The 19967-nt window shown below is 43.0% G+C and overlaps 2 protein-coding genes across 2 annotated transcripts; one reads left to right on the top strand and one right to left on the bottom strand.

The window, feature by feature from the left end:
* The first annotated feature begins 864 nt into the window (after nucleotides 1–864).
* On the top strand, nucleotides 865–14505 carry gckr (glucokinase (hexokinase 4) regulator). The gene is made up of 19 exons (XM_063224156.1): nucleotides 865–999; nucleotides 1558–1713; nucleotides 2370–2438; nucleotides 2765–2833; nucleotides 3013–3086; nucleotides 3893–3959; nucleotides 4234–4287; nucleotides 4395–4489; nucleotides 5060–5165; nucleotides 5639–5766; nucleotides 6231–6329; nucleotides 6630–6727; nucleotides 9173–9249; nucleotides 9416–9512; nucleotides 9698–9795; nucleotides 9900–9986; nucleotides 10756–10905; nucleotides 12157–12291; nucleotides 13525–14505. The coding sequence occupies exons 1-19, from the start codon at nucleotides 946–948 to the stop codon at nucleotides 13648–13650; spliced, it is 1839 nt and encodes a 612-aa protein (XP_063080226.1). The 5' UTR covers nucleotides 865–945; the 3' UTR covers nucleotides 13651–14505.
* A 2339-nt stretch (nucleotides 14506–16844) lies between these two features.
* LOC134469854 (retinitis pigmentosa 1-like 1 protein) lies at nucleotides 16845–19526 on the bottom strand. Its single transcript, XM_063223882.1, has 2 exons — nucleotides 17718–19526; nucleotides 16845–17591 (listed from the first exon to the last, which is right to left on the bottom strand). Exons 1-2 carry the CDS (start codon nucleotides 19524–19526, stop codon nucleotides 16845–16847), a joined length of 2556 nt encoding a protein of 851 aa, XP_063079952.1.
* Between the last annotated feature and the right edge of the window lie 441 nt (nucleotides 19527–19967).

The raw sequence follows: 19967 nt of genomic DNA, 5'->3' as shown, positions 1-19967 counted from the left end.
TCTGGATCTCTGATTCCAAATTTTCCACGTATATCCGCTGGTCATTGACATTCCACTGCTTCGAATTTGTTTTTCTGAGGTTCACCTGTTATGGAGCTCACGCGCTGTGCCCCTATAGCTCTAGCCTAATTACGCACGTTGCCCGGCGAATTGGTTACGATAGAACTCCGAGCATCAGCAGACTTCGCAAGGGTCCTCTTCGATTTGGACCCTGGGGGCCAGGGGAGCAGTAGTCGGCTTCACGAAGGTTAACACAATCGGAAATACTGACCACTCCGTCCGCATGAGAAATGGCGAAAACACAAATGGCGTCCGAGCCCCTGTATTGCGCACAACCTCAACTATTTCTCCCGTGCGCTATGCGCTCGCACGCATTCTGCATATCAATAACCCAGTAACCCCTCAGCTGTCAGAGTCCTCTGCGGAACACGCGGATCATCTCCCATCCCACAGGTGGGCTGGGTCTCGTGCGCCACTGTTTTGACGAGTGACGTCTCATTGAGACCTGTGATGCATGCATGTACCCCTTTCTTGATTTTGACAGCTTCGGTGAAGCAGTATGGCCATCAAACCGCCGTCTTTGTTGCATATCTGAAGCAAGTCCTAAATTTGGGGTTTCAGTATCATAATTGAACTTGGTGCATTGCATTAATGGTGATTCACAAGTGAACGGCACCTCTTCGACGCATTGAGGCAGAACATTATAAAAACACCACAATATGTATAGGTTACAGTCGTGGTCCCTGCCAATCACCAAACAGACCTGCCTGACGTAGAATACAGTCAAGGCTATCGTAGTTCAAAGTACAAAGTTGGAACTTTTCAAGACACGTTCATTTCGAAGAGACGTCGCTTGACCATACGTCACAAACTGCACGTGCTACCAAAGACTTATATTATAATCAGAAGAATATTTCTGTGAAGGTGTTATTCTGTAACTATACAATGTCAAGACACCAGGAACAAAATCGCAGGAGCAGAGCAGCACAGGAATGGGAGGTAAAATGTCAGATATCTGTGTAAGCTAATGCGCACAGCAAGATCAATAGAGCCATTTCCTATTTATCTTCTTTCAGTGGTTGAAAATAAGCAACAAATCAATTGATCGAACAGTTGAGTTTTCTGTTTGTACCCTATTGATTTTGTGGGCTTTTTGAATTATTTAAGACTGTAATAGTGGCTTATTACTGCACCTGAATAAGGCATCGCATTAAGGCCAATCCTCAGGCCAACTAAGCTTACATTTGTTTTTAGCTAACAGGCTAAATAGAAGGATAGTGGACTGAGGCAATAATATAGCCTAATGAAAATGAACCTTAGAATGAAGAGCAATCCTAAACAGTGTAAGTTTTCCAGTAGCCTGTTTTTTTTGTTAGATACTTATCTTGGTAACCATGGGGCCCATTACACTTCTTTGGGGATAATGTCACCATTATTTTTCCTTGACTTGTTACAGTGACAAATAGAAGATGTTCTATTCTGTAATGAAATGACATTTCGATAGGACACACAGATCTGGCTGCAACAATAACAGCAGCACCTCCCTGTCCCTGACAGTCTCCAGGTTACGAGCAGCAGTTGCCTGTCACAGAGAAATCCAATCCACTGTCCCGTGACATAGACAGGGCGGGACCTGAGCAGATTGTCCGCGTGCTGCAGGAGTGTGATGCTGAGGTATTCCAGGGAGACCTTCAGCCTGACTCCCACTATAAGGTCAGGACACACTGAGGACTGCTCAGTCACAACCACCCTGGGAAGCAAATAGCTGGGAGCTGTGTGTGTGTGTGTGTGTGTGTGTGTGTGTGTGTGTGTGTGTGTGTGTGTGTGTGTGTGTGTGTGTGTGTGTGAGTGTGTGTGTGTGTGTGTGTGTGTGTGTGTGTGTGTGTGTGTGTGTGTGTGTGCGAGCGCGTGTGCGCAGGGAAGCCGACAGTGGGGGGGACAAAGGCCTCACTTGTCCTGGGCCCAGGGAGATAGGGGGCCCAGAATCGGATCCTCATTACATTGTATTGATGGAGTTTGGGGCCCTTTCAGAGGTCTTCGTCCCGGGTCCAGCCAAAGCTGTCAGCGACCCTCTGTGTGTGTGTGTGTGTGTGTGTGTGTGTGTGTGTGTGTGTGTGTGTGTGTGTGTGTGTGTGTGTGTGTGTTTAAGCTTTGTTCAGTCATGATTGTTTTACTTAAGAAATTCCAGACATTATGAATGAGTCTCCCTCTGACTCAGCAGTGGATATAAGAACACACTACGTACCGCGACTACCTTTATTCCTGTCATGACTCAGAACCAACCTTTTATTTCATTTGATGTCAGCTATTTTTCATGTAATTTGCCCTTGCCAAAAAGCAATGCTGTGTTTTGTTTTTGTTTTTTGCAGAGGCTGTTGAGTGAGTCAGTGGTCCAACAACTGCAGAAAGTGGCTGAGAGGGTGAAAGCTATCCTCAAGGTCAGCGCAAGTCTTCAGTACAAGTGCTTATAGCAGCTGTTTTTTTTTAATTGTCTGATGAAAAACGAATAGGCAAGAACTGAACAGGTTCCATGAGCATCCCTCCAACCAAATCCAAGAAAACACACAAGTCTCTGTCTCTCTGTTTCTGTCTCTTGCTCTGTCTCTGACGATAAAGGTTCAGGTTGTCCAGTGATGCTGCAGAGCTTATGTTAAATAGTATGTGATCTATGATCTTCACACGCCCTTTACTTGCCTGCTTAAACACTTCAGGAAACATTGGAACAGTAGTGAACTCTTGCTTACAGACTGTTCTTGTTTCAAAGAACCCAGAGGATTCCTTAATTGTCCTCAGTGGCTGTGGGACATCTGGACGGATCGCTTTCCTCTTGTCGGTAAATTATCTTGTAAACATTTTCGCTTTCACTTCACTCACTCCATGGTTATTATAGCCAATATGATTATTTTAAGGCCTACATTATTGTATTTTATATGGACAGCTTCTGTGTCATATCACATTAATTTGTTACCAAGAACCTGTGACAAACGCTCTCACAAAAAATGATCCCCCTAGAACACATTCAACAGGATACTTGCAGGCCGTCACCAAAAGCCAGTCTACACTTACATTATTGCTGGAGGAGATAGGTGAGCAATTTCTCTCCTGCTGTTCTTTATACACACACACACACGTGATAACTTCAGTTTTTGAAGTGGTTTATAATGGCGTATGTCTGGAGCTTAGCTGTAATGTACTGTGTCTGTGTGTGTGTGTGTGTGTGTGTGAGAGAGAGAGAGAGAGAGAGAGAGAGAGAGAGAGAGAGAGAAAGAGAGAGAGAGAGAGAGAGAGGGGGCTGTATGTATGTAAGAGTGAGCTATACATGGTTAATATATTTACTAGGGCTGGGACTCGATTAAAATTTTTAATGGAAGTAATCTATAGGCTTTGAAATTAATTAATCGAATTTAACGCATTTTAATCGCATTTTAAATATCTGACTTGTACACAGTGAAAAGTATTTTTTTTCATATGGATTTTGAATAATGACAATAAATAAGCTTAATCTAAAAATATTGTTCAGTTTTAAAAGAAGAGAGAACTCTTCTCAATTTCAGCAGACTGTTCAACATGAGGCGAAATGCTGCCCTCCACACTGGTCTAATCCAGAACTATGTAGCTATATTATAGTGCGATTAAAATGAGTTTTTTTTTTTTTAAGCGCGTTAATTCTTGTGTGATTAATTAATCGAAATTAATGCATTAATGTCCCAGCCATAATATTTACACACCTATATTACCGGTAACCATGTATAGCTCACTTACAGACATGTGTAATGTCTAGTGTGTTATGTCTTCTGTATTTATGTATGTATGCTACTGAACACCTTAATGGTGGGATCAATAAATTATACTCTACTCTACTCTACTCTAATGTTGTCTCAAAATTCCACAGGGCACTGTTGACCTCCCAGGAAGCTCCAGAGGACAATCCCTCACTGGGAGCACAAGTGCTGAAGGAGGTGAGGAGATGGAGGAGTTTTCAAAATAGTCCCTTCTGCAGCAAGAGGTTACAACATCCCTGGACGAAGGCCAGCTACCAAACCAAACATGCCTTACTGTACACCAAACACACACTATTGAACTGAGGGGAGAAAGGGAGCAGGGAAAGAGTGGAGGAGAGAGATTTGGTGTAACAACTATGTATGTTGTGGAGACCAGATGAGGTTTCAGTGATCCAAACATACTTAAGCAATGTGTTGTCCAACTAAGCTTTACTTTCTGTATGCTTTTCAGACTTGCCTTGGAAAGAAGAAAGTTCTTTTCATCGGAATTACCTGTGGTCTATCAGTAAGTTTTGTTTTGTTTTTCTGGAAATACATTTCAATTGTCCCCATGTAATTTGCACACTACAATGCTTGCAATGTTTTAGTAGATTTTCTGTTTTTACAATGAAGGCACCCTTTGTTGCTGGCCAGCTTGACTTTTGCTTGGACAACTTGGACACATTCACACCTGTGCTGGTAGGATTCAACCCTACCTATATGGCAAGGTACAATGGAAGTTAAAATATTTTGTTTGAGCATTCGACCAAGACATCACCAAAATTACAGTCAGAAACAGAATAAAATGTGCAATTAGAAGAACCATTTTAGTAATGTGAACAGAATCAAAATGGCCCTGGTGATAGGTGGTATTAAAATCATATGGACAGAGTAAGGATAAAAGGCTGTACTCCTCATGATAACAAGCTAGCCAAAACAGAGATGAAGGGCTTTTCATCCTCTGTTGTGCCAACTAGAGAGAGAGAGAGAGAGAGAGAGAGAGAGAGAGAGAGAGAGAGAGAGAGAGAGAGAGAGAGAGAGAGAGAGAGACAGAGACAGAGACAGAGACAGAGAGAGGCAGAGAGTGAGTGAGCTACCTTGGGCTGAATGTATGTAAGAGTGAGCTACACTATATAAGGTTAATATACTGTATGTGTAAGGATGTGTGTAATGTCTCGTGTTTAATGTCTTCTGTGTTTATGTATGTCCGTAAGCTACTTGACATCTTAATTTCCCCCTGGGATCAATAAATGATACTCTACTCTACGCTCCGCTCCTCTACTCTACTCACTCCCCAGGAACGAGCCCATTCAGGGATGGCCACATACCTTCAGAGAGGTGACTGAGAGGATGCTGAATGTTCAGGAGACTGACAGGGCTTTCATTCTGAACCCTGTGGTTGGGGTATGTTGTACTGCCTGATTCCTTTTGACAACTTACAAAACACAGATCACTGTTAGACACAGGTCATTTGCGCTTAGAAAAATGATCTGCATCCATTTTTTCCTCAAATCATTCTTTATATTACCAGAGAGAGATTATAACGTTGAGACATTTGACCCCCCCCCCCCCCCAAAAAAAAGAAAAAACCCATAACACCACTGTCAGTGTCACTGACTGAGTGTGCATTGATGTATTCTGTTTGAAGTTCATAAATGATGGAGTAGGCTTCACCCAAACAGATTTTCTCTTGTTTTAGGATTCTGACCAAAATCATGTATAATTGAAAGAGTAGGCACCACACTTCAACTTGTTTAAAATGTCACACACTAACGAATGCAGAACGCCAAAAAAAACTCTGTGTAATTGAAAAAGAAGCTGATGCATGGTCAGGTGTGAACTCCTCTTACTGTACTTTTGGTGTATTCTGTTTGAAGCCCGAGGCGATCAGCGGCTCGTCGCGGATGAAAGGGGGCACGGCCACCAAGCTGCTACTGGAGTGCCTCCTCCTGCTGGGGCACCGGGCAGCACACAGCAGCAGCCACACACAGGACATCAGCCAGCAGTAGGTCACCCAAAACAGCAGCCTGCTTCACAAACACTTACGTATGAAATGCACCAGTCTGTAGTACAGTTACTTACAGTGCACTTAGAGACATTGAAATTATTGCCTTAGTCTCTGACTAATATTGGAGTTTTAGATTCACAACCATAGTTTTGGTTCATCAGTTTCAAGTATCTCAGTTGATTTTACATGCATAGATAAATGTATGTAATCAAATTTTTGCTCCATCTTGACATTGCTGAAACAAGGACATACCTGGTTTCGAATTTCTCGTTTTTCACTCACTATGACATGATATTCACACGAGCTATGATAATATGTGGGTATTGTCACATCATTTTGGCTCTGGCAAGTTTGAAGAAGGGAAGGTAAAATTGTACCATACATATTGGACTAAGTTAAACACACATGATTTTGTACATCATCCCATCACAGTGATTAATTTTGATTTTGTTGCTGGACAGCGATATCTTGGACTGCCTCAAACAGTATGAGAATGTTCATGGTGTTACATACTCCAAGACTGCAGACTTGGCTGGTATGGTTGGAAAAGCTGGTATGAGGTATGTTTCATAGTCTTATCTTTATTCATTCATTCATTCATTCATTCATTCATTCATTCATTCATTCATTCATTCATTCATTTACTCATGCACCCATTTCCAATGTGTGTGTGTGTCTGTGTGTGCGTGTGTGTGAGCATGTACCGCTATGTCTATTCATGTGCATAAACATGTGTGAACATGTGTGTACATGAGTGAGTGTGTGTGTGTGTGTGTGTGTGTGTGTGTGTGTGTGTGTGTGTGTGTGTGTGTGTGTGTGTGTGTGTGTGTGTGTGTACGTGCGTGTTTCTATGTGCTCAGCCTACAGAAGCAGGGCCACGTCTACTATCTTGGCTGGAGCACTGTGGGCATCTTGGGCATAATTGATGCGAGTGAGTGCGTGCCCACGTTTGGAGCAGGTATGGAGCCTGATGTGCAGCTTTAGACCTTACTGACTATATGGCTAATCAAGATTAATGTGCTGACTCCAGTCCTCATATCTGAGACCAGATTGCATAGAGAGTAGATAGAATATGTACTCTCACTGATTGCATCTGATGTATGAAATGGCCTAGGAGGATCTTAATCGGGTGCATTTCTATATTGACTTTCGGGTTCACACTGTTTAACTCGAAAGGATTCTGTTACCTTTATTGATGCCTGAGGTATTGAGCTATTATTTCATTGATTATCGGTGCACTCACACCAGGGCTGTACTGGCCATCTGGCAATTTCCCGGTGGCCCTGCACCCTCGTGGGCCCCTATTTTCAAAATATTATTAAAAAATATATATTAAAATATCTATTAAAATATGTATCTATTATCTATTAATATATATATATATATATATATATATATATATATATATATATATATATATATATACACTGGCGCCGACTATGGGGGGGCACGGACCTTTTTGCCCCCCCAATAATAAAGTTGGGGGGCAAAAACACCCCAATAATGACACGTTAAAAATAGCTGATTTCACTGATGATTTAAACCCACTATGAGAATGTGAAGTCTGTAGCCTATCCCCTTTCTCACTGTCTCATTTTTTTAACTCACAAACGGTGAATTCATGAACAAATTTGTGTTTGAACCGTCGGTACGAGCGAGCACGCACAGGGAATAGGGCCTACATCTGCAGCATCGGTCATGGCCAATCGGCGGGAGCGCGCATAGCCTACTTGAGTGGCAGAAAGCCATCCTCTTTGGGCAGAGAAAGCAGTGGGAATGTTGACCAACATGTTTATTATTTGTGAAGACTATAGCGTACATGGACAATGTTGTGTTATGTGTTTGCTTGATTATTGTATTCGCACTGGTGATTTTTGTTTGCGATGGTCCAGGAAGTTTAAGGAACTGCAGGCTGCGCAGCATAGGTAAAGTGATGAATTGAATAAGTGAAAAATTATAGTCCCTCAGAAATGTGGGTATTTAAGCCAGTCCTTAATGAGAGCAAGGGTGATTAGTAGGCATATGGCTTCGATCGCGTTAAACTGCGGTGCAAGCATTGTTCTGGGCTTTGCTGCTGAAGTGTAACAGAGCGAGATTAATTCATTCGAGGTTGGATTCCCGTTGCCAGTTGAGAGTTGTCAACTTTGTTTGGTTTGTCGGCCACATGAACATTTATTTTCTGGTGTCAATAAAAAGGCCTCACTATTTTGTATTTAACTCCATCTCAATAACGGCTGTATTTCACTCCAACCATGACATGGAGGTAATTGTGTTCTCACAACTAAACAAGTAATATCCTAGCTTTGAATGACACGTAGCCTAATCTAAAATATTATGATCAGACATGACCCGCCCCTGTTCAGTTTTCATTGCAATGGGGCTATTCCAATGGTTGACAATAAGTTATTGACAAGTTGAACCCCAGATTGCACGCTATGTCTGATTTGCTGCGTAATAATTCCACCTGTTTGGTCGAATACAGATGTCCAGTAATAATAGGCTACAATAGTCCCGCGCACATCCACATCTGCGATTCTGATTGTGTGATTGCGCACCGTTTAATTTCTGGCGAAAATGATGGAGACTAGCCTACGCCTATACGGTTGCAAGATTGAGACAGGTTTGAAACGCAGTTCGCACTAAACAATCTAATTCCCAAAAATAATCCTTGCATGTTTGTTGTCTATGCACAACATGCTATCTGAAGTGGTCCATGCGCTTTCGCGTTTGTTAATCAAGGCTTATGCCAACATTCTGCCAACGTGGAAAAGGTGCCGCGCTCTTCGCAATCCGGTGCGTCACGGGAAGGCTGAGTTCAAAGTAGCCTAGGTAAGACCACTGGAGCATCTGGAAGATTATTCTCTGCTTTTATTTAGAGCAGTGTTAAACCAACGTTTCGAATTTACCATTTCTTCATCGGAGCCGAAGATGTGGCATCCTCGGCACTGCTCAAAATAAAAGCAGAGAATAATCTTCCTCAGATGCTCCGGAGAACTTTCCTACTTTGCTTGCACTGTAGGCTATATCTAGTCCTAAACGTCTTTATGGTAACCAAGTAGCCTATTAAGGGTCTTAATGTCTGTATAGGCTATTCAGTAAATAACGGACCTGGCTAAATGCCGTGCAAATGTGCCACTGAAACACAGAGGTAACGTTGACTTCACGCAATACCCCCCCCCCCCCCCCCCCCAAAAAAAATCTGGCCCCCCCAATGTTGACATGAAGACGGCGCCTATGGATATATATATATATATATATGAAAATAGGGGCCCACGAGGGTGTGTGGCCCACCACTGAGTCAGTTCTGTGCCGCTAATGATTTGGGGCCCCTTTAAGCTAATAGTGCCCGGGCCCTATTTCTCCCCCAGTCCAGCCCTGCACTCACACCATTATTTGTCTCCAGACCTCCAGGACATCAGAGGATTTGTCAGCGGGGGTTTCAGCGAGATGAACAATAAAGAGGGAAACTTGTCCTCTCTGGTTTGTAAAACACAATGTAAAAATATCACATTACATTACACTTAGCTGACACTTTTATCCAAAGAAACTTACAGTTACTGTTTTGCAGGGTAAAGTATAACCAGCAATAAAAGACTGCAGTGAAATGCCTCTGAATTCATCTGACTGTTTTATAATTTCTTTGTAGGGTTCAGAATTCTCTATTGACCACAGGGACTTTGTGGACAACATTTTACCCAACCTGGGAGAGAATGACATGGTCATCTTCTTATTCACAGTGGATGGTAGGTTTTGAAGACTTGGTCTTTATTTTCAGGCTTTAACGAGTTAGAATGAAGCTGAGTTGACCTCAAACTCAATAATGGTTTTCAGACAAACTCTAAGTATCTTTGACCATTGTTAATGGTATGTTTATTTGTATCCATCTGTTAATACGTTAAAGTAACTTACAGGTTTATTTGTTAATTAGATGATTTCGGAGATGTTGGGAAACTAGCTGATCAGGTCAAACGAAAGACCTCAAATGTACACGCCATTTGCCATGAACACAGAGGACATAGTTTTCCTGTGAGTAAAACTGACCACTTAATTTCATCTCATTGTCTTAAGTGCACATTGTTTAGGCTAACTCACCAGGCTGAATTTGGGGGGTTAACTATGTTTAATTTCAGACAAAAATCAATGACATCTTCCTTTCAAACATCCTCAAAATTACCTGGATCCCCCCTGCTGGTGATGCAGACGATAGCGTCTTGATGGTATGCATACTTTACTCTTGGCTTATTACAATGCTAATGATATTGTCTTACATTTGATGGGAAATGTTTAAGATTCAATTTCAATTTATTTCACCATTATATCACCATTGGTCCCAGAATAATTAGGATAAATAAGAATGAATAAGCGTTGCAGAAAAAAATAAGAAAATAAGAAATATTGGTAACACTTTATTGTAACAGGGCTTTAATTACAGTGTACGTACTCATTAGATACAGTGAAATAACTGGAATAACATGTAAATGGAAAAGTACAACTCTAGTACATACCATAATAACAAAAATGACCATAATGCACTATCATGTGGTTTTATAATACTTTGCCAAAGTGATGAATTCTTCCAGGGAGGCAAAGGGCTGAACTGTGGCCCAAGGCAGCCTTGGTATAGACACACAAAAATACATATTGTGAGTACAATGTAATAACATGTACTACAGTTGTACTTACAGGTTATTACTATAACACAATTTATTCAACTGAACCTAATGAGTATGTTCACTGTAATTAAAACTGTGTTAACATAAAGTCTTACCAAAATATTTTTCACGGCCTATTTCTATTGTTGGCATGGCCACCATCTCCATGATCGCGCCTCATTGGCTGTCTCCTTGCGTGCCCCCATGATATCGCCTCATTGGCTGTCTCCTTGCGTGCCCCCATGATATCGCCTCATCGGCTGTCTCCTTGCGTGCCCCCATGATATCGCCTCATTGGCTGTCTCCTTGCATGCCCCCTTGTGTGTTGTTGAAGAGGCTTCAGTGGGAGCTCTCCTCTAAGTGGATGCTGAATGCAATCAGCAGCGGCGCCCACATCCTGAAGGGGAAGGTCTTCAAGAACTACATGATAGACCTCAAGGTCACCAACAGCAAGCTCTACAGGAGAGCCATAGGCATACTGCAGGTATAATGCTCAGCAATACACCATGGAATGTGCTATTGTGCATGTATATATGAAAGCACATTGAGTTAACTGTGTAGTTGTGATATTGTGCTATATAAATACTTGTTGTTGTTGTTGTTGTTGTTGTTGTTGTTGTTGTTGTTGTTGTTGTTGTTGTTGTTGTTGTTGAGGCTCAAAAAATACCTTGTGGGGAGAGAGAGAGAGAGAGAGAGAGAGAGAGAGAGAGAGAGAGAGAGAGAGAGAGAGAGACAGGCAGAGAGAGACAGACAGAGAGAGACAGACAGATAGACAGACAGATTGAGAATATGTCTTGTTTCAAGTATTAACCGATGTTTCCTACCAAAATAAAAGTTAGATTGGTGATTGGAAAAAAATATGATCAAATAAGAGATAAAGCAACCATCTGCTGTAAAGTCAGTTAAGTAAAGTTACCTTCACTACTACTTGCATACATGATCACCAGCACACATATGCTATATACTGTACAGACCAGTTATGCATGTTATGCATGCAGATATGCATGTTTTCAAATTTCTTGTAATTGATATCTACAAAATAAAAAAATGAGCCTGGTAACATGGGGTATATTTACTGTGTACTGTACTGTACTACCATACTACTGTATTATCTTCACTGTGTACCCTGCTACCATATAATTCAATACACACTAGGGCTGCACGATATCAGAAATAAATTGATACTCGATAACAGCATGCAATACCTCAATAACGATATTTAAACGATATTTAGAAATATAGCTGAATGTTTTTCTTGTCACTAATTTAACGGTCTGTGTGGGGGGAGTGGCTTTGGTCATGACGAGCTTCCTGCGCTTTTGTTCACATTCAGTAAGTGATTGGACTGCACAGAAATGCTCTACTTGTTTGCGATAATTAATCAGTCATTTTTGCGATACTCTTGATATTGCGATTTCGATACATTTTCGATTAATTGTGCAGCCCTAGTGCACACCAAGTATTTTCCTCTCCTGAAGTATATTGCCAATGGTGCACTGTTTTATAATGCTCTACCATTATGACACCACTACTCTATTCTCTACTATTATTGTTCTATTCTGAGGCCTGAACGCTCAGTCCTCTGTTTTCTACTGTATACTCTGTCCTTTGGTAATGTATATTCTGAGGCCTGAACGCTCTGTCCTCTGTTTTCTACTGTATACTCTGTATTCTCTGTCCTTTGGTAATGTATATTCTGAGGCCTGAATGCTCTGTCCTCTGCTTTGCTTGTCAGAGGTTCACCGGCTGCTCGTGGATGCAGGGTGAGCAGGTGCTCCTGAAGGCGCTGTACAGAGTCGAGCACCTGAGCCAGGAGATAACCACAGCAGACATCAGCCGCCACACGCTGGCAGCCAACACCGGCGACAGGGTACGGTACAGTCAAGGCTGGACTCACAGGCAATCTGGCATAGTTGGAAATTCCTGGTGGGCCCCGCACCCTCGTGAGAAAAAAAAAGCGCCCGGGCCCTAGTTCTCCCACACTCCTGCCCCGAGTACAGTACAGCACGGCCATTAGATATCTCCACAATGCTGCGCTACAAAGCCAAAAAGGCAATACTGTGCATAGCTCCGAACGGAATAAAATGCCTTCTAGGTTATTCTGTTGTCCAGGCTAAGTAGTTTGTGGTAGATTGTAGACATGTGGCTGTTGTGTTACTCCATATCAGTGTTTCTCAACCTTTTTTTAGGCGAGGCACCCTTTCAATTACTGAACATTTTCAATGCACCCCTAAGCAACAAGCTGTAACATGGCATCACATCGGATACCACAAAAGCTTAGAAAAGTAACACATTTGGAGACGTCACACAACCTACGTTCGAAGTTGGAGCTTACTGGGGCAACCTAAATTTACTTTATTGTGCGTAAATGGCAGGTGAAAGACTCCACTGAGCACTGACTAAGCAATACTTTATTCATTTGGACATATACTGTATGTGTTAAATTACATAATTTATTTATCAGCCCCGTTTCCGTGGCACCCCAGGGTGCCACATATATTACCACATTCTTTACAGATCAATCATTTTATTTAGCATCATATTTTGATAAATGTGTTATTAAAATGACAATAACTAATTTTCAACAACAGTGGAGTTAGTACCTTTTTGCTTTGTTGGGCAGCATGTTCCTGGTGCATTTTGAAGTGGACCCACCTAAGGCCACAGTTCCCATGTACAACTAGAAAATAACAGTGTGATTTGGCAAGAGTCCACCTGGCATCGTGGCTGGGGTTATAGGTGATCAGAGGATAAGTTGGGGTTAAAAGCAATCAGAATATTTACATTTCTTTTCAGGAACATTTACCCAGCTGCACAGTAGTGCCTTGTTTTATGCTACACCACAATATTGTATTACTTTAAGAGAGAGAATGATAGTTTGGGGTGTTTTTTTTCTTGAACTGCAATGTGGTAATACTGTATATAGAAAACCAGTGCATTGTATACCAGATTACCAGTCCAGGCCTGGATAGCCGTGTTAATTAGTCACCTTTCACTGACTGCTGTGTGTGTGTGTGTGTGTGTGTGTGTGTGTGTGTGTGTGTGTGTGTGTGTGTGTGTGTGTGTGTGTGTGTGTGTGTGTGTGTGTATTGTCCTTTGCCAGGTGGTCCCCACTGCTCTGGTGGTCCTCCAGACAGGCTGCTCTGTATCTCAGGCTCAGGCCCAGTTGAGTGAGTGTGCTGTGATCAGGGATGTGGTGGAGGCCTGTCTGACCTCTGCAAGCCATTGACGGCCCTCCTGTGATCGAAATCGTAGAAGTTGTCTTAATCACTTGATTTCAATGATTGATTATTATGTACCATTGGTGGGTGTGGTCTTTTGCTTAAGATTCTTGTTTTTATCATTGGGCAACCATGGCTCATTGGTTAGAGCACTGCACTGTCCTTTAGATCAGAAGATTGCAGGTTCTTAACCCACCCTTACCAGCACCTTCATCCATGGCTGAAGTGCCCTTGAGCAAGACAACTAACCCTACATTGCTCCAGGGCCTGTAACCAATTCCCTGAACCTACATAACTGGAAGTCGCTTTGGATACAAGTGTCAGCTAAGTGTAATGTAATCTGATCTAATCATCACTGCTGCATGTTTACATTACCGACTGTCATTATTGCATACCTAAAACGATATGTTTTATTGCAGTTATTTTAAAATGGAGGATGTGATATGTGGTATTGTTTAACTGTCAATGTCAACAATATAGAGGAGTAAAATGTAATTGTATTGAGTGTGTTGGAAATAATTTACAGCTTATTTTTTACAGCTATATATTTTTTTATTATAAACCTACATAAATCACACACTCTGTATCTTTGGTTGACTCTGAATCGATCTAGAATAAAAAACAGTTTGTGATTCCAAGGGTACTAAACATAACCCCTTGGAATCCTGTGACCCTAAGCTTGACCCCTAGCTGATGCATGTGATGAGGGACGAGCCTTGTTGACGAGATTAAAAGTCAAATCGTCTGTACAACCTAGGCTTACAAAGCAAAGCCTGTTGTCCCGAGGTGTAAATGCAAAGACCCTCATTGCTCATTCATGATTTTCACACCTGTCGCTCCAGAGCTAATGGACCAGAATAATAAAGACGCATTGTTATCCTGTTTGACTCTTTGGGGATTTGTAAGGTTAAGAAGGTATGATCCTTCGTGACTTGCCAAGGCTATGTTTGTTCTTCCAAATGCTATGTTAGGTCTATAGGTGTACGGGCGGTCATGGGTAAGCGGTTAGGGCATCAGACTTGTATCCCCAAGGTTGCCGGTTCGACCCGCCAGGTTGGTGAGGGGGGTAATTAACCAGTGCTCTCCCCTATCCTCCTCCATGACTGAGGTACCCTGAGCATGGTGCCGTCTCACCGCACTGCTCCCTTGGGGCGCCATTGGGGGCTGCCCCCTTGCACGGGTGAGTCATAAATGCAATTTCATGGAGTGCTGTGTCACAATGACAATGGCAATTGGAGTTTCCCAGGTGGGCTTTTGCTTTCGCATGTAGGGTACATTCTTATACAAGGCATGAGAGGTACTGTGACAACAATTCCTGGCCTTTGGGGTAGCCTACTTAACATACTATACATGGGATCAAAAATAAGAACATATATCGTATGGTTCCTTGCTGTTTTACAGTTGTTTCCCATTGAGTGTTTTTGCCTTTACATGTACAGTACGAGTGCATGAAAATTAACATCTTCATACGGCATACAGTTAAGGCATTCTGGTAATATGTAAAACACATACACACACACATGAACACGCTATTATGTTAAGTGCCTATATGCCTATCGACTGTACCTAGTAACACCACCAGATGGCTCTATACTTGTTTTGGAGCATGTCTCATGTTATTTACCTTGAATGACAACGCAAGCCTTCTGTCAGAATTGAAGTGGAGTATTAATTTCAACCTGAAATGCTTTATATTGCCACCAAAATGAAACACTAGCTGGCTGAAAAAGCCAAGATGTAAAATTACACGATTCAAGACACAGAAGTGAAATGCTCACAGTTTTAAAGAGTCATTTTCACCATGAAAGGGAAAGTGTAATTGGACACGGCCCAGCAGTCTGACTGTTCTGTTTGGGATTGACACTCTCTCTCAGCTATAGCTGTAGTCTCCTGGAGACGTTAACTAATACACCTGGCTGTCCTAGATAGGGTGTGATGCAACAAGAGCGCCTCAATCCAATCTGCCCGCTAAAGATAAGCGAAGAGAGCCGTGGCGAGGGGATTACAATGGCGCAAGTATTTAGACCCTACCCCTACCAGGACATAAGCTCTGTATGGACACTAGGTCTGCACGCAGTATGCTACACACAGACAGGCATTTAGCTAGCAATCACAGGATTCAGTTATGTAATTGTATTTATGCTTTGACTTGTTTAATATTGATAATATCTTACATATCATTTACACAATCAATATAAAATGCATTTTTAAGCCTTTCCAGAAAGAAGTAAAAGTGGTATACTTTGAGGCATGCTTTCCATATTTCCAACATTTTAGACAATTCTGTGGCATGTTCAGTTCGATATGCTTTATTTAATAACAAAGCGCATCAGTACACTAAAATATTAAATAATATTACATCAGACAACATACAGTACATCCCTTTCATCAGAAGGTTTAAAGGTGTAAAATACCAAGTAGAATGTAAGCAGCATCAAATACAAACACATTCCAGAACTTCTTTCAAACACTCAAACCATTGCAGCATGTTCAGTTACAGTACATTTTTTTTCTTTCTTTATCAGGAAACCCTTGACTGTAAATCACATATACAGTACTTTCACCATGAGAAAAATATAGTCTGGGAACAGACATACCCGTAGTGACACTTATTCACGAATGAGAGACTGGTTTAGAACACGGTGCTTCTGTACACATTAGTTCTCTCTGTTACTGAAAGACAAAATACAACCTTTAGAAACACAGAGGCTGAATCATTTTCATCTGTTGAAATAAAACAGTTTCATCCAAACTCCCTGAGGTGGGGAAATGACCTTTCATGTACCCTCTGAGAGCATAAAAGCTGTTTTGTGTTGTGCACAAACAGCAATAATATGTATGATTAATATAGTGCTGTCTTTTCTCTGAAAACACGTATCGATTTTATGAAATGACAAGGATACATTGCTTCACAACATAGTTCTAAAATCCCTGGTAATCATTGGATAAAATATATGTAATGCACTGAGTATATCTTAACATCATAAAAAGTCATGATAAATACAATTTCTACAAACACTGTACATTTTGAGTGTACGACCAGCTCTGTAACGCCCTACTCACAGAACTGAATGTACTGTTGATACATTGGTCTCTAACATAAACACCGGGCAACCATGTGTCGAGCAATAATCAGGAGTGCAGTCTTTTCTGTCTGTTTTTTAAAGTGCATTATGCATTTTGGGTCTGTGCTGGGGTCAGATTAATACTCAAGGTCATCATCCACCTTGATGTCACTGTCCTTGGGTCTCCGTGGTTTATTGGCCCTTGCAGCAGGAGACCGGCTTCGTTTCTTTGAAGATGAGGAGGAGCCTGTTTCATCCCAGTCTCTTTTGGGGCCTCCTTGAATGTTCGTAAAAACGGACTGGACAATCTGCTTGGCCTCCAACTGCAGCTCCATCGAGTCCATCGATCCTGTCTGTGATTCAACCGACGTCCTAGTCATCTGGCGGTGTCTGAACTGCTCCCATGATTTGCCCTTGGGTGCTTTACTGTCTGCCACCACTGTAGTTTCCTCCTCCTCCTCTCCTCCATCTTCAATCTCTTCCTGATCCTGAGCTTCCTCGTTCTCCTCTGCTTCGTTGTCATTTTGAACTGCCGTGTCACCCTCGCCGCCATCCTCTTCCTCTTCCTCAGCCTCCTCCAGCTCTTCCTGTATTTCATCCGCAGCCTCAGTGGAATCGACCTGGTTAACGTCTCCTTCTGTGTCGTCCATTGGTGTTTTCTCTGCAATGGCATTGTCTTCAGTTTCATCCTTACTTTGCTGCTGGTCTGTTGCATCATCCCCTTCTTCATCTGCAACCTCATCCTGAGCATCTTCATCTTCAGCTCCTCCATCCTCCTCCTCCTGGCCCCCATCATCATGAACAACGCTGGCTGTTTCACCCTCATCTGCATCCTCTCCCGCCTGCTCCTCCTCCTCCGCCTCTACATCCTCCCCCCCAGCAGTCTGCTCCCCTTCCCCATCCTCTGCTTCGAGATTCTCATTCGTTTCCTCTGCTTCTTCTTCACCTCCCTCCTCCTCCTCCTCAGCTGCTGCCTCCTCCTCAGCTCCCTCCCCTCCCTCCTCTGGCTCTCCCTCCTCTGCCTCTGCCTCAGCATCAGCCTCCTCTTGAGCTTCTTCCTCCTCCTCCTGCTCTGGCTCCTCCTCCACCACATCCAAGTTGCTATCCTGTTGTTTTTCCTCTGAGGGCACGCTCTCTGGTTGTGTGGGTGCTGGTGGTGGTGGCTCCACCTTAGGAGGTGGTGGGGGAGCCTTTTTTATCTGAAGGATTTTTCTAAGGTCAAATTCCATCCTCACTGGGGCGGTGTTCAGGACTTCTGCGCGAATCACCTGCTTGGCCTCCATTTTCTTCCTCACGCAAGCGTCGCATGGGCAGTACTCATCATCACTTCGCTGGTCGCTGAAACTGGTGCCAGACGCCGCGTCACTGCCATTGCTGTTGGAAACCTTGAGTGAGCGGTCGCGCATGACTTTCAAGCGCCGTCGCCTTTGATCCGTTACGACAGAGTCTTTAGACAGATTTGACGAAGGTGGCCTTGGCGATTTCCCAGCTCGACCTTGAATTTTTTGAAGCTCCCTCTTAATGCTACTCTGTATTCTATTTTGCACCTCAACTTTCAGTTCATTGATCATGGTGTCAAGCATTGCATTGTCATCCAAGTTCCAGCGTACCTTGAACTCTTGCATTGCACTGGCATAGTGACTCATGAACTGTTTTTCTATTTTTTTCAGGAGACTCAAGACCCATGTTGGATCTGGTTCTAGGGAGACTCTGCTGGTAAGTTGGGCTTGTTTTGTGGAGGGAGGTGTGCCTGAGCTTGAGCCCTCTGGCCGCTCGCTGTCATTGGCTGATCTGCTCTCCTTTCCAGAGCTAGTGTTCGGCGACTCAGATGGTTCCTCAGTAGTTTCTTTGTGAGTCTCACCACTTTGAGTCGCCTCATTTCCAGTATCAGCTTCATTATTCTTCTCGGAAATTTCTTGACTCCCCTGGACTCTTGCGGCGACGTCGGGAGTATCTGCATTTGAAACGACCTCTTCATTCTCAGCCTCTGCCTCCTGCTCGTCAAGCTTATTTTCTGCTGATGACTCAACGTTCTCTGCTCCATTGTTGGTCATGCTTTTAGGCGTATCGGCTGACCCACTGCTGACATCAACCCCAGAGGATGATCTGGGATTGGCGTCGTCTTCAGCTGAAGGATCATCTTTGACCCTGCTTGACTTTGAATCCCACTCAGCGGGGTTGTAAAGCCAAAGTGTTTGAAGGATGGTCATGATCTCAGTGTATTTGGGATTTGGATTGTTTGCGGGATCTAAATCTATTAGTCTCAGTTTCGCGAGGCAGTCTAGTAGGCCTTCTGCAGATCTACTCAGTTTCCTGCCATATGCAGGGGAGACCTCTGGGAGACTATTGCACCTGTCAAGCTTGGGGCTCAAAAGTGCTTTCATAACTTGGACAGAAGAGTGGGCTCGCTTTGGAAAACCATCAATCTTGGTTTCCTCAATCTTGCCTTCCTCTGCCTGGGTCGCTGCATCATCGGAAATATTGTTGATATCTCCCTCACCGGCAGAAGTATCATCTTTCGCCTCAATGGTTTCCTCTGTTGCATCTTCTTTCTCCTCACATGGATCAATATTCTCCTCCTCATTCTCCTCTGTTTTGCTATGCTGCTCATCTTCAAGCTCATCACTGTCATTTTGAATCGAGTCTTCAAGTCGCTCAACAGAATCCGTCCTCTGTGGTCCCTCAGTGTCAGTCTCATCTTCCATTTGGTACACTGGGCCATCGACTGGAATGTTCTTTAGCCACTCGTGCACAACATCAGTGGGGGATGCATTTGGTAGGCAAGACTGTACCAGCTCTAAAGAGGACTGCCCGTCCATCTCCAACAAGTTAATCTTTTTGTGTGCACTTCGGCTGCTCCTGTTGCTTTTTGTTTCAAGCCTGTCATTTTCTTTCTGTCCTTTAGCTAGGCTTCTGTGTGAATTCCTGCTTTCCGGCCTTGTGTTTTCAGACGGCCCTCGTAGGAGATCTGCAGCTGAGCGTGCATTGGATAAGACACTATCGCTAGATGTGGAAGCAAGGCGTATTGTAGGTGGTGTACATTTATTCGATTGTTCTTGGGGTGGGCTTGAGCATTTCTGTGACACTGCATTTGCTGTTGATTCTTCACCCTGCATTGTTTCTTTGGGTGGATCTTTGTCAAATTTGACAGATTTTGCTTTTCTGGATGACCTGACAGACCTAACAGACCTGACACTGCCTTTTTCGCTCTTCGCATCTGTGTCAGTCTCTGTGACTATTATATTTAGATAGTGTGAGAG

This window comes from Engraulis encrasicolus, chromosome 19 (assembly GCF_034702125.1).
Source record: "Engraulis encrasicolus isolate BLACKSEA-1 chromosome 19, IST_EnEncr_1.0, whole genome shotgun sequence".
Taxonomy (NCBI): Eukaryota; Metazoa; Chordata; class Actinopteri; order Clupeiformes; family Engraulidae; genus Engraulis; species Engraulis encrasicolus.
The sequence above is the reverse complement of the archived record's forward strand: the minus strand, read 5'-3'. Positions and strand labels throughout refer to the sequence as shown.